At 36.5% G+C, this 14,768-nt stretch overlaps 1 protein-coding gene across 7 annotated transcripts in view; it reads left to right on the top strand.

The window, feature by feature from the left end:
• The window catches only part of ANKRD28 (ankyrin repeat domain 28), a 223,431-nt gene extending 209,199 nt beyond the window's left edge, over window positions 1-14,232 (top strand). For all 7 annotated transcript variants that reach the window (XM_036901013.2, XM_036901012.2, XM_036901016.2 and 4 more), the window contains 8 exons: window positions 121-340; window positions 6,477-6,564; window positions 6,650-6,733; window positions 7,393-7,538; window positions 8,185-8,267; window positions 8,707-8,789; window positions 9,787-9,878; window positions 12,757-14,232. In XM_036901013.2, coding sequence (XP_036756908.1) covers window positions 121-340; window positions 6,477-6,564; window positions 6,650-6,733; window positions 7,393-7,538; window positions 8,185-8,267; window positions 8,707-8,789; window positions 9,787-9,878; window positions 12,757-13,043 — 1,083 coding nt within the window. In that variant the 3' untranslated portion in view covers window positions 13,044-14,232. The remainder of the gene's footprint in view (window positions 1-120; window positions 341-6,476; window positions 6,565-6,649; window positions 6,734-7,392; window positions 7,539-8,184; window positions 8,268-8,706; window positions 8,790-9,786; window positions 9,879-12,756) is intronic.
• Window positions 14,233-14,768: the final 536 nt, after the last annotated feature.

A 14,768-nucleotide genomic window follows, 5' to 3' on the forward strand; every position in this document is an offset into this window, starting at 1 on the left:
TGCCTTAATTGGATGAAGGATATGGGGAATATGGACTTAAAATTTTTTTAATTAGACTTAGTTGACATGTACTGCCCAGCATAATATATTCAACTTACATGCAAATAATTTTTTTTTCAGGCAGTTACAGGCCATGAAGAATGTGTAGATGCATTACTTCAGCATGGTGCTAAGTGCTTACTTCGGGACAGCAGGGGCTGCACTCCTATACATTTGGCAGCTGCCTGTGGACACATTGGTGTTGTTGGAGCCCTTTTGCAGTCAGCAGCATCTGTGGATGCAAACCCAGCCATAGCAGACAATCATGGGTATACAGCACTTCACTGGGCCTGCTACAACGGTTAAGTATACATATGTAAACCTACATTAGATGCGTATATGTACCAACCAGAGACGACTAACTATAACATATCCTGATAGTCATGAGAATGGCATATTTACAAAGCAAATTTAAAGTTTAAGATGAGTGGGAAGCATAGGAAGTCTCTGTGGTTATAGCTTACTCCTATCCCTTGTCATGCTATAGCCAGTTAGCATGCTGTCCGCAATGTTTTTTACTTCTTATCAAAGGTGTTTTGAGCTATCACTAAGTTTGAAATTTGTCTTAGACCTTTGCTTTTTACAAGTGTTTTGTGTTTCATTTCCAATGTCTTTGATACAAGTATGCTTGTCTTTTGATTATGTTCTTTTATTTTCACATATACTTGTGTTACGAAAAAAATGACAAAGGTAGGAGAAACAAAATGCTTAACATGCTGAACTGAAATTTGTATGTTTTCTAAGCACATTGCAAGATAAGATTTTTATATCAGCAGTAACATGTATGCTCAACATTTTAAAAAATTTTTTATTGAAGTATAGTTGACAAAGTATATTAGTTTTCAAGCATACAACATAGTATAATTTGACATTTGTATATACATTATGAAATGCTCACCGTAAGTATAGTTACCGTCTGTGTCCATACAAAGCTATTACAATATTATTGTCTACATTCCCTAATGCTGTACTTCTCATCCATGCTTACTTATTTCATAACTGGAAGTTTGTACCTCTTTATCCCCTTCACCTGTTTCACCTGCAGGCTGTACCTCCCCCCCAACAACCATAAGTTTGTTCTCTGTATTTGTGAGTCTGTTGTCTGTTTTCTAGGGTTTTGTTCTGTTTTGTTGTTTCTTTGTTTGCTGTCTTTTTTAGATTTCACTTAACATGACACCCTCTAGGTCCATTCATTTTGTTGCAAATGGCAAGATTTCATTCTGATTTATGGCTGAGGATTGTTCCATTGTGTACATATAGCACATCTTCTTTATCTGTTCATCTGTGGATGAACACTTAAGTTGCTTCTATATCTTAGCTATTATAAATAATGCCTCAGTAAACATAGGGGTGCATGTATCTCTTTGAATTAGTAGTTTTGTTTTCTTCAGGTAAATACTCAGAACAGGAGTTACTGGATCATATGGTTTCTCTGTTTTTTATTTCTTGAGGAACCTTCATACTGCTTTCTATAGTGGCTATACCAGTTTATATCCCCACCAACAGTGCACAAGGGTTCCCTTTTCATTACCAACACTTGTTATTTCTTGTCTTTTTGGTATTTGCCATTCTGACTGGTATGAGGGGATATCTCACTGTGGTTTTGATTTGCATTTCCCTGATGCCTACTGATGTGGAGCATCTGTTAGCCATCTCTTTATCTTCTTTGGAAAAAATGTATATTCAGTTCCTTTGTCCGTTTTTTAATTGTATTATTTGGGGTTTCAGTGTTGAGTTGCATGAGTTCTTTATATATCTTGGATATTAACCCTTTATCGGATATTTCATTTGCAAAAATACTCAGCTATTCACTAGGTTGCCTTTTCTTTTTGTCACTGGTTTCCTTCACTGTGCAGAAGCTTTTTTGTTTGATGTGGTACCACTTGTTTATTTTGCTTTGTTTCTCTTAACTGGGGAGACATATCCAAAAAAACATTGCTAAGGTCAAGAATTTGCTGCCTACTTTTAAGAGTTTTGTAGCTTTAGTCTTATATCTAGGTCTTTAATCCTTCTTGTTTATTTTAGTGTATGGTGTAAGGCAGTAGTCCAGTTTCATTCTGTCCAGTTTTCCCAGCACCATTTAATCAAGAGATTGTCTTCTCCCCATTGTATATCCTTGTCTCCTTTGTCATGTATTAATTGACATTATAAGTGTGGGTTTATTTTAGGGCTCTCTATTCTTTTCCATTGAGCTATGCAACTCTTCTTGTGCCAGTACCATACTGTTTCGATTACTGTAGCTTTGTGGTATAGTTTGAAATCGGGGAGCATGACACCCCCAGCTTTGTTCTTTCCCAAGATTGCTTTTGTTACTCAGGGTCCTTTGTGAGTACATACAAATTTTAGGTTATTTGCTGTAGTTCTGTGAAAAATACCACTGGTATTTTGATAGGGATTGCATTTGAATCTGTAGATTGCTATGGACATTTTAGACATTTTTACAATATTAATTCTTCCTATCCATGAATGTATGCACAACATTTTAAAGAAATAAAATCCTAGCAGATCATGGGAGTAGAAATTTGAGAAACTTAAAAACTTTAATGGTTAAGTTAACTTGGCTACATGGTTAGAACAGACTGACTTAGGATCCTAAAGGCTCAGTCAGCTAGTCCTTTTACAGGTAGGCTCACTAAAAGTCACTCAGAAAAGAAGAAAGCAATCTTTAAGATACAATGTTAAAAATGGAGTTTGGCTGATAAAATGTCTGTCACTAATTAGAATAATTTAAGTAATGAAGCATGTTGAGAAATACTAATTTTTTCCTTGTGTAAGGCCATAGAGTCAATCATCACTGAAAACACTAAGGTATACACTATGGATAACATAAGTACCATTCCTGCCGAAATTTGGGCCTAGGGCTTTAGAAGCCAGAGTATGAGGGGTTTTGTTTGACTTTGAGTGTAGCATTGAGATTAATGTTAGTTATAAGAACATATCTACAAAACAGTAACTACATACCCTCAAAATGTAAAGAAAATATGTTGACTTGCTTTAAAAAAATTTTTAGAAACAGTAAATATGCTCAGAAATATGCTGCTTCATGTTGTTTCACTGGGAGCCATTTTGACAAATAATACTGTGTTACGGTAAAAGAGGAGAAATCTGACTTTCCAAATTGTAGTTTAATTAAATGTTTAAGTATTTTTTTAGAAAGAATATTTTTATTTTCTTATTTATATTTTATTTTATGATTTATCTTTGCGGCAGATTGAGAGTTCTAATCCTTTGCTGTGAGAAAGTTTTGGTTTCTTCTTGAGGGTTGTCCTGTGCTTACTATAGGTCATTCTTCAACTCTGAGTAGTGATGGTACCATAAAAACTTGAATAGTTAAATGGTTGCTAATTCAAAAACCTTAGTTTAGTTAGTTTCATTTTTACTACCTCAGATCTTAGAATAGTTTTGGAAAATAGGAAACCTTTGGATTTCAACCTCTCTTTTTTCCCTTTTCAACTCACTGAAGTTTGTATTTAATGAGTACAGTGAAGTAGCCAAAGACTAGTCCTAAGTCAAAGAAGATACTGTATTTGCTATTGAAATCTGGTTTGTTTTTGTAATGTAGTTTGACATTTTACAAGTATAAGGAAAATGGAAAACTCTACAGATGTGAATTTTGTTTATATAAGAAGTCAGTGATATAAAGCTGTTTTGAACTTGACTTTTATTGCTTGATTTTTTTTATTAGATCACTGAGAATTAACCATAGGAAAAAAATCCCACAGTGAGGCATTTTTTACTCAGGTAGAGCATTTACTTGTAAATGTATTGCTGTCACTGTCCTTTGGAGAGTTGCCATCTAGCATTCCTTGTCATCAGGTCTTTCGAGAGAAGGAACACGATTTCCCTGAAGTGAGTTCCTGCTCTACCACTGCTGAATTTAGACCCTCTAAGCACACTGTGCACAAGAGACAAAATTTTGCACAAACTACATGCCTGGTTGCCATTTAAAGATCATAACAGATGTGTCTAATCTCCAGACTAGAAAAACTGTGGTGACTGAATTGAGCTGGAAGGAATTAGGTGTGTGCTGGCTGTATGCAGTGAGAGACTATATAGTCAGTCCAAAATTAATACCATCTTTATAACCAAAAGCTGTTTTTATAATTTGGTGTTCTGAGAGTAGAATTTGCAGAATGGTCTTTCTTTGACTGGTAATTACTATTTAGCTGAAAAAATGATGGGAGCACTCAAACAGAACACAAGACAGCAGTTCTGTCAAAATTAAAATGGAATGATGGCAAGGTTTTAGAACGGTCATCCACATTAAACTTTTAAGTTCAGACTTTCAGTTTATGTAATCAGTCACAGAACTTAGTACTCACTTTATCTCATCTGTTCCTTTTAAAGATTTATCAGTTCTTATGAAGCTGTAAGCATCCTCAGAATATCCCTCTGAAACATGAAGAGAACAGTTTTATCATTATTTTTATTTCATAAACTGGAACACTCAGTGATGAGGGTTTTATGACCCAGTAATGACTGCTGGAGGTAATCAGTAGCTCCATGACTCCCTCCCCTTTTACACTCAGCAGTCATCTCAGATAGAGATTCTCAGACTTCTCAGTCTTAGGACCTGTGAGTTACAGCTATTAATGTTTGTATGTTACTTGAAAATTAGAAATAATAAGTTTAGAGGTATTTATTAGTTTATTTTGAAATGATAATCCATTACATGTTAATCTGAATAACATTTTAATGAAAGTATTTTCCAAAAACAAACAAACATTTAGTGAAAAGAATGCCAGATTTCCTTAATGGCTAGTTTAAGAGAAGAACAGTTTGCAGTAGCCCGGCAGCGTTCCCTGGGCTCCACCTTGAGAGCTGCCATATCAGGGCAGTGGGAGACTCTGAAAGCACGCTGCACGATTTCCTGGGTTACTTCTTGGGACCGAGTTAGCATTTGGGAAGAGACAGAGCAGACTCTCAGCCTCAGCACTGCAGACATCTGGGACCAGGGAACCTGTACTGCGGGGGCCTGCTGTGCACACTGTAAGATGGTCAGCAGCGCTGCTGGCTTCTCATTAGGTGCCAACAGCATCCACTCCCCACCCCCAGGAGGGGGGTGAGCAAACACACCTCCAGACTTGGCCAGAAGCCTCCTGAAGCACAGAAGAACCACGGAGTTAGTGGAAAGAACTGACAAAAGACAGAACACAAATACAGGTTTCCTAAAACATACTTTCTTTTCGGGTGAAAATAATCATAGGAAAAGATTAAGTTGAGTTAACTGTTTAAGAATATTAGATTAATTTAAAAAGAAAGGAAATATAACAACACTTGTTAGCCTAATATTAAGTTGTTGAAATAGACAGGCTATGTAAGCATCTAATTTATTCCTAAAGCAAATCCCAGATGACTAATGAAATAAAAGAAGCATTTCATTTGCAGCAATTAGTACAGCAATTGGGGTGTTTTTACTAAAACACTGGCTTTGAAAAGTAGGTTAAGAAAATAAGAGTTTTGGGCTTTTCTCTATTTATTTACAAAATTGCTATTAAAAACTGTGGGCCTGATATCTATCAGTAATCAATATGCAGTAGTCCTTTAACCTAACAATATAAGTTCTGGGAAGTTTTTCTGCAAAAGCATTTTTTTTTAAGGTGCTAGAATGTTTCATTACAGCATTGCTGATAATATTATAATATTACAGAGAAAAACAAATTAGCAGTCACTTTGAAATCCGTAACTAGAGACTAAAGTCATTTATATGTAATCCAATACTTACGAAGTTCTTCCAAACATTCAAGAATAAGATTTCTGTGTATGCTATTATGGAAGAAGATATACAATTTATTAAGTAAAAGACAAGATGCAGAACTAAACATGCCATTTACATAAAATAACAAAAGGAAGTATGCATTTCTATAAATACAGTTTTATGTGCCTGGAAATTTTCTGGAACTGCTAAGATGGTAGTGGTTATAGTCTAGAGTATGTGCCTGGCAGTGGGGTGGGGACAAGTACTTTTTCTCTTGAAACACTTCTGTAGTATTTTAGATTTTACTGTTAGCTCATTACTATAATCAGAAAATACTTAAATTTTGAACTTAATTATCTCTGTAAATATATATTATTTTGAAAACTGTATTATTCTATATAAATAAGACATTTTTAAAAATAATGCCCAAATAGCTCTAACTCGTCATCATGAAAAAGAATAACAAGATTAATTAACTTTTTTTTCCCCACAAAACAAGTATTTGTTGAATCAGTAATAAACTGCTATAAAATTATTATAAGAAAGCTACTATACTTTAGGTCTTGAGATTGTACTTTGGATTCCAAAAGTCCTCAAAATGGGCTTTTCAGTGGGTTCAGTGAACTGGTTGTTTTTAATCCATGTAAAGCTTTCTTGTATTTGTGTTTGGGATATGTGGGTGTATATGGGTACTTCAGTATCTCTTTTGGGTTTTAATATCTGATTCTCACTTATTTAGGTCACGAGACATGTGTAGAACTTCTTTTAGAACAGGAAGTTTTCCAGAAAATGGAAGGAAATGCTTTTAGTCCATTGCATTGTGCTGTGTAAGTAAAGGCAGAATGAATCAGATTCAGTTTGCTGTTTAGGAGACACCATTGCTGTTAGTAACTGCCTTTCTGCCTTACACAGGATAAATGACAATGAAGGTGCTGCCGAGATGTTGATTGATACGTTAGGTGCCAGCATCGTGAACTCCACAGATTCAAAAGGAAGGTAGGAATTCGACTGTGTAGAAAGTAGTTTTACTTTCAATGTGAAAAACAGTTTTGTAGCTACTAGACTGAGGATGAATTTGCAGAGAACCCATTATTAATTAAAAGTTGATTTTTATATTTGCAAGTATAAATTGTTATAAAATTTTGTTTTCATTATAAAAGCCTTTTCTATTAGACTTTTTAGCCAGATTTCCTCTTTTTAAAACTTGTAAATTGTAAAGATTTCCCTTTTTTTTTTTTAAGAAATGCATTTGTTACCCAGATATTATTGTTGATAAAGTTAACAGTTTTCCAAAAAGGAATAAAGGCTGGAAGAGACTTGAGCAGTTGCAATAGAAAGCAGTAATTGGGTCAGGATTTATTTCTTCCCAAATCTTTTTTAATGAAATGTTTAAATGTCTTTAATGTTTTAGCGGTTTTGTAATTTATCCCTATTTATACTAGTTTTATTAAGGGGCTTTTATATTGTAATCAGAAATAAAATTTCTATAGCAGAAATAATAAGCTCCATTACACCTCTTCGTATCCAGGCAATGCTTTTAGATAAAGCCTAATGTGTAAACCCTTGAAAATTGATGTCATAAATTAAGGGATAATTTTTTCTAGAACATTCAACTTGCAGATGTAGTCCAGTCTTCCCGTTTTTCTGTACTGTAGAACTCCTCTCCACGCAGCCGCTTTCACAGACCACGTAGAGTGCTTACAGCTGCTGCTCAGCCATAATGCTCAAGTCAATTCTATAGACTCTTCTGGAAAAACGCCCCTCATGATGGCTGCAGAAAATGGACAAACAAACACAGTTGGTAAAGAAACTGGTTAAGGCTTTTACTGTTCTAAGTATGTTTATTCCTATGTATAACTTACATCCCAAGCCTTCTGACTTTAGTTTATTGAATTGTCCACTAGTTATTTTACCACTCTTGAGGTTGAAAGAAAACCTTTACCTGCTCCCTACCCACACTTTGATATGGCCACAGTATTTTCTTCTGCTCTCACTGACTGAATAGTTGGCTACAGCAAGGCACTGAGGGATAGTGGTCAGACTCTGGTCTAGCATCAGACTGACTCAATCTGAGCCCTGGCTCTGCTGACTAAGGGACCTTATGCCTCAATTATTCCATTTTTTAAGTGAGAAAATGAACAATACCTGCTTTGTAGAGTTGTCGTGAGGGTTAAATAAGTTACTGTAAATCCAGAGCCTCAGTACTTAACACAGTACTGGAATTCAGTGACACTCAAAAAATACATGTTCTGCTGCTGTAGTGTCTGTGACTTACACAACAATATGGCAATATAGTGTGTGCATCTTACATAGTAGTATTTTTCTTGCACTTAAGATTTTGTTAGAGGGCTATTTTTGCTTTGTATCTTCACTTGTGTACAATGAGCTGTGAGTTACCTAAGCTACGTTTTCACAAACATAAGAACTGACACTGTTTCTTCTCCCAGAGATGCTGGTTAGCAGTGCTAGTGCGGATCTGACGGTGCAGGACAACAGTAAAAACACCGCCCTCCACTTGGCTTGCAGCAAGGTGTGTGCACACTTTAAAGCTGTCATCATTGTTAGTTATCAGCAGCAGCATTTACAGCTTTTTCACTTCACTAAAATGAACAGAACTAGGGACTAAACCTGTCCAATGATGGTTGGAATCAGATTTCTTGGGGTGGAGCAGGGGGACTACTGATGTAGCCGCCATGGTGTATAAAAGTGCCCAGTAAGCCAAATAAGTTGTGGAGCATAAGCTGGAATGTAATTATTGTCTGTAATCTCTCTAATCTTAAATATTCATGTACTCTTTCCCTAACCCCACCCACCAACACGTTTGGACAAATGGTTAAGGCATTAGAAAATTTGTGGCATACGAATGGTGATGTACATACTATATGGAGTAGGGTTGGGTGTTCTCTTATGTTTGTATAAATGTTTCTTTAATGATATCCAAGTTATTAAGAGTTATCTCACAATTATAGGGTCATGAAACTAGTGCCTTGTTAATACTGGAAAAGATAACAGATCGAAACCTCATCAATGCAACCAATGCAGCCTTGCAAACGTGAGTACTTTCAGTGTCTAGTATAAACCATGTGACCTGTAATTAGGAAAATGAATATTGAGGATTTTTTTCTTTTGGGACTACTGGAATCAGTCTCAGTCACAGAAGCAATTAAAAAGTAAAGGATAGTTTTTATGATTGACAAAACTCATTTCTAAAATCATTACAGTTAAAAGTATATTACTATAAAAGATTTTGAACTGAAACTTTTATTATTGAGAACAATGTTTTTTCTCAACCCAGTTACCCATAATTTTATTATGGAAAGTAATGCTAATTTGTGTGTTTTATGTAAACCAATTGGCATAAGACATTATTTGACACTAGCAATAAAAGAGATAAAAAGGTTTATATGTATCTGTAAGCTAAAGAGGTTTCAGAAAGAATCAAGTTCTTAATGCAAGCAACCAGCCTTCAGGTAACACTTAGATCTTACTTCAACATCTCCCATTTTCCATTTCCATTGTACTTTGAGACTTGGTAAAGAGAAAAGTCTTACAATGTTGGTTCCCATTCACATATCCATCTTATCTTTTGAGGCTACAAAAATTAGTCATAGGATCTGTAAGTTGCTTTCAAAGCCTATTGGAATTTTTACTGTTGTAATTGATGGTTTTTGTTATATATTCTGTTACATGTGTCGGCCCACCTCATTTCTTAAAACAGTAATGTAAGAATGCACTTTAATTGGTAACATCTCTTTAAATATTAAGTTTTAGAAGGAAACTAAAAAAAAAGCCTTTTGGTGAAGGTGAAACTTGCTAATGGGGCCCAGCGCTATCCCGCACACTGACACGGTGACAGCGCCCTGCATGTTGGTTCTGCGGTGCCCCACTCCCATCTTTATCGCTGTGAGGACAAGATGCCACCTTTGTATCTCTGGGTTTTCACAAGTTAGCAAAAGTGCCCTTCAACAGCCAGAATTAGAGACATAGAGAGTGTGTGTGTGCACATGCATGCACCTACATACATGTACATTTATAATATTTTCCTCCAGACCTCTGCATGTTGCTGCCCGGAATGGGCTAACAATGGTGGTTCAGGAACTTTTGGGGAAAGGAGCAAGCGTGCTTGCAGTAGATGAAAATGGTAAGTAGGTTCTATTCTCTTTCCTTAACTTAAATCTTACTTGAAGTTGATAACTTTTGATGATTCATACTTGAAGTAAACTTAAATATTCTTTAATGGTCAGAGAGGAAAGTGAAATTAATATTGAATAGTACTTAATTATTTTGTGGCAAAGGGAATAAGAGGACAAGAGAAACAGGAAAAGTCCATCTAACAGGTGAACCTTAGTTTCCCATATCTACCACCTTTGTTTATTTTGGTATCCAGAGAATTTGTTCTGTCAAGTGTTTATCAAGGCCCTTAAGTGCCAGGTTCTTACCTAAAACTAATCTTCCTCCCACTTAGGCACTGGATCCTGATTCCTTTTACCAACTTGAGACAATCACTTTAACAGTTCTTAACTTTTGTGTCCTATAGTAAGGATTCTCTGTGAGAATCTTCCTAGATTATTCCCATCAGGATTAAATATCATTTCTCTCATCTTAAAAAAATCTCTTATTAATCCTACCACTGCTGCTAGCTGCTGCTATTTCTCAGTTCCCCTTCACAGCAGAATTACTCAGGAGCCGGCTCTCCTTGCTGGCCTGTTCTTCTCTTCATGCTCTCTTAAATCCCTGCAGCCAGCCCCTGCCCCTACCACACTGCTGACCTCTTGTCAAGATCGTTAGTGACCCTCATGATTGGTGAGCGTCAGTTCTTGGTGTCCGTTTTATGTGACATATCAGAATTTGGCACAACATTATAACTTTTTCATTCTTCTTTTAAAATGTGTATAGCAATAAGATTTTAATATGGCATTTTAAATATACATGATTAAGGGAATACAGCAAGTGCCCAGTATTCCCCCAAGTAATGTCTGTTTCCCTTTTTGCTGCACATTGTCACTGAGACTCAAAGTGCAGCTCACTTCAGAGCCAAGTGAGACAGTCACAGCATATGAGATGTGGCCATAATGTCTTTCTTTAGGTGACAGTCTCCCTTCACTCACAGATACCTCGTTCCTTGAATTGATAGCTATTTAGATGATTAGGTTAGTACTAGAGTCACTGGAACTGAACATTGTTAGGGTTTTGTTTTTTGTTTTTTATTTTATTGAGGTATAATTGATATACAACATTATGTTAGTTTCAGATGTATCAGAAACTATATCAGAAATAGGCCCGCTTTTTTCTCCTGTAGTCTTACCACCCCAGCCTGGATCCTTATGTTATGTGAGAAGATACTATTCCTCAGAATCTTGGTTCACTCATCTCTCTCTTACCTGACCAGACCAACTCCATGCAGAGGGAGGAGCCTGTTTTTAGTCATGTTCTGACTAGAAAACACTCCTGAGTGTGTGCCCCCTCTCCCCCAAGTCTCATCCAAGGCATGTGGCCTGTTGAATAGGTTGCCCTGCCCACCAGCAACAGCATAACAGTCACCTCCAGACATGCAGAGAGCCCCTGAGAGACGGCAGGCTTTGCAGCACTCTCCTCATCCCTTTGGGCAGGTCGAGTTTAATTAAAAATATGTGTACCCTTCCACCACTCCTGCCAGGTCCAAAGGGGCATCGTTCGTGCCCTTTGACCCTTGGAAAAGGAAATGTATGAAGGGGGAAAATATCATTCTTTCTTAAAACTGATAAAGCATGAATAATATATAGGAGAACTGGAAATAGCTAAATGCTTAATAAATTAGAATAGGTAACTAAACCATGGTACAATCACTCAGTTGTATATGTAACAAAGTGAACTAATTATAGCTACATACAACAACAAAGATACATCCCACAGAATACCAGCAGAAAGGAAGCAAATAAACAGATGAACAAATACAGGTAGAAAGGAAAGCACAGAAATGACCACCTACATTAGGAGAGTGGGTACCTTTGTGGGATAGACCGGGCAGGGACAAACAGGGCTTCTGTTGTGCTGGTGACGTTTTCTTAACTGATCCAGATGGTGATTACATGAATGTTCGTTTGGGGATAAATCACTCAGCTGTTTAAAATACAAACATGTACTTTTAAAAATATATACATATATTTATTTGGGTGCGTGAAGGCTAAAACACAAGTAAATATACTAATAGGGAAAACCGTGTCTAGATGTGCAATACCACGTGAAGCTGGAGACCAAAACTTTTAAGACATTCACTGCGAACAGTCCATGTGGGATAATCTAAACGTAGCATCACACGGTGTGTGCTCTCACCATCTTTCCATTCATCTTCAAGTTCCTGAGTCGACCAAGGTACCAGCACTTCCTTCCTCGGTGTGCCGTGTCAACACCGTGGTGCCCTAGGGCCAAGGTTGGTCCTCTGCTGAAGAAGTGAACAGTTACAGAGGAGGCACTTGTTTTGACTTTGGAGTTCTAACAGTTCCCTGTTTAGTTCACCTACTGTTTTTCTTCAGTGGGCTGTGGCCCTAAAAGAAAAGTTAATCAACAGCCCAGTGTCACTCATTCAGCACATTCCTTTTGAGCACCTGCTCAGTGCCTCATTAAGAATCTGTCCACATTTAGATTTCTCACTATGTAAGCACTTACATACCTACAAGTTAATGGTAAGACTTTCCCACCATTTTGAAGAAAGATTTATCAATCTGGGGTTTTTCTCCCTTTCTGTAGCTCAGTGTCTCCTGTGAATTTAAATTCTATGGGTAAGTTGTGAGGTCTTGGGAAAACGATCCATGTCTGGGCCTATTTCCTCATCTGTTATGCAGTCTGTCAAATCTCCTCGATATCTGTGACTTTCCCTTTTTCTGTTTATTCAAAATTGTTGAATTATTCTCATTAAACCAATGTAGTATAAGCCAAGTCTTTAAAGTATGTCTAAGTTGAAGGCCTTTAGGCTTATTTCCTTATTTTAGTGAAATGAATCTCAGGATGTTTACTATTTTAAATTTTATCTGTAATTCTAGGCTATACCCCAGCTTTGGCCTGCGCTCCCAATAAGGACGTAGCTGACTGCCTAGCTCTCATTTTGGCCACCATGATGCCTGTGTCATCAAGTAGCCCTTTGTCATCCCTGACATTCAATGCCATTAACCGCTATACCAACACCTCAAAAACAGTCAGCTTCGAAGCCTTGCCCATCATGAGGAGTGAGCCTAGCTCCTACTGCAGTTTCAACAACATTGGCGGGGACCAGGAGTACTTATACACCGACGTGGATGAACTCAACGACTCCGATTCTGAGACCTACTAGAGGCTGAGCTGGAGGTGGAAGGATGGAGTTCTGACCCTAATGGTTCAAACTGTGCTTTTTCAGGAAAAAGGCACTTTCTTATTCACATAGAAATTCAACCTAAGAGGAAAGATTGAAGAGTGAGCGAATTTAAGAAATGTGATGACATTAGGAAGAAAAGTTTTAAAGGCAAGTTTTGCAAAAGGAACTTCTAGAGTCTTGAAATAGACTTGACCAGAGAAAAACACTTTGATATCAAATTGCTTCATGGAATTGTTCGATTTGGTTTTGCAGTGCCAGGAATAATTTGGGACACTGCACCCTAATCTGCTTACACAAGTAGCACCATTGTAAGAGAAGAGATAAGGACACTGCATTGAAATTTTATCAGTAAAACTCCAACTAAATTTACAGGCAATAAAAGTTTGGTACAGTAGGCATTATGTGCACAGCAGATTGCCAAAGGACCAAGTAACTTACAGGTTTCTTAATAGAATGACATACTGTGGAAACTGGACGAGGTAAAATGATACATTATCTAAACCAAACTTTAATATTTCTGAAAACGAAGCTGAGATTTGGTTATAAGTGATTTTTTTTAAGAAAACATCGGAAAGCCTTCGAATACTATATTAAACCATGAGAGAAAGCAGGTGTATTTTTACATTTTTTTTCTTTTACATAAAAATTTTTAAATTCCAACTTTTATATTAGAATTGAAAACCAGGTGACTGGGTACAGTCAAGACAGAAATACTTTTGGTGTAGACATGAGATAGATAGTGGTTGGGCCGCTGTTGCCCAGTTCTGAATGGTTTAGGTTTAAAATTGAACTATTTTTATTTGAAAATGTAAAGAATTGCCTAGAAGAAAATTTCATGAAATCAAAAAGTAGATTATTTTCATGCTCTTGAGGCTAAGTGGTTCTGGGAATTGAATATACAGCCTCACTACTGTGGATGGTATACCTTTATCACTCACGTTACTTTTGTGCCTCCACAGTGGATTGGGGGACTTTAGTTGCCATTGTTTAGTGAAGAATCAAAAAGAAAAAAATCCCTTGTTACTGATAAGTTAACATCACCAGGTATTGGAAGGCCTTCTTATATTGGGTTCTAAATAGATTTAAAGTAGTATGTTTGTAATATACTACTGTTTGGGGAAAGAAGCAATTGCCTGTCGAAACGGAAGACTGCCTTTCAGATAGAAAGCTGAAGTCTAAGCTTTTAAATAATACTTTATATGGTTCTGCTTTTACTGTAACTCACTTTCCCAGTGAGAATGATTTCACATAGGTAGGGGGTCTTACACATCTAAAGTTCCATAAATTTTCACAAGATGATACCCAATTTCATTTTATCCTTTTTGTATTGTGAAACTGGAAACTTTATGACATTGTAAATTATCAGCTGGTTTTTCTGAATATAAAGTGTGAAAACACAGAACAGTATTTTGATCTCTTTGATAATTTTGTGGGGTTTTGAAGAATTAATGAGCATGTACATAGAAATAGTGACTGCTTGAATACTGTATTTACTTGCACTCTTTGAGTACATCAAGATTCCTGTATATTTTAGAGTATAATAAAAACAGATGTGAGTTGTATTTAATGAATAATGTATTTGTATCTGTGCATACTATCGAGAAGTCTATAAAGTTTCTAGGGCATTGACTACTAGATTTTGAGCATTTTTCTAAAATATTTACAGAAATTATAAATGTAATCTTCCATCTTTATAATATAAAG

This window comes from Manis pentadactyla, chromosome 14 (assembly GCF_030020395.1).
Source record: "Manis pentadactyla isolate mManPen7 chromosome 14, mManPen7.hap1, whole genome shotgun sequence".
NCBI classification, from domain to species: Eukaryota; Metazoa; Chordata; class Mammalia; order Pholidota; family Manidae; genus Manis; species Manis pentadactyla.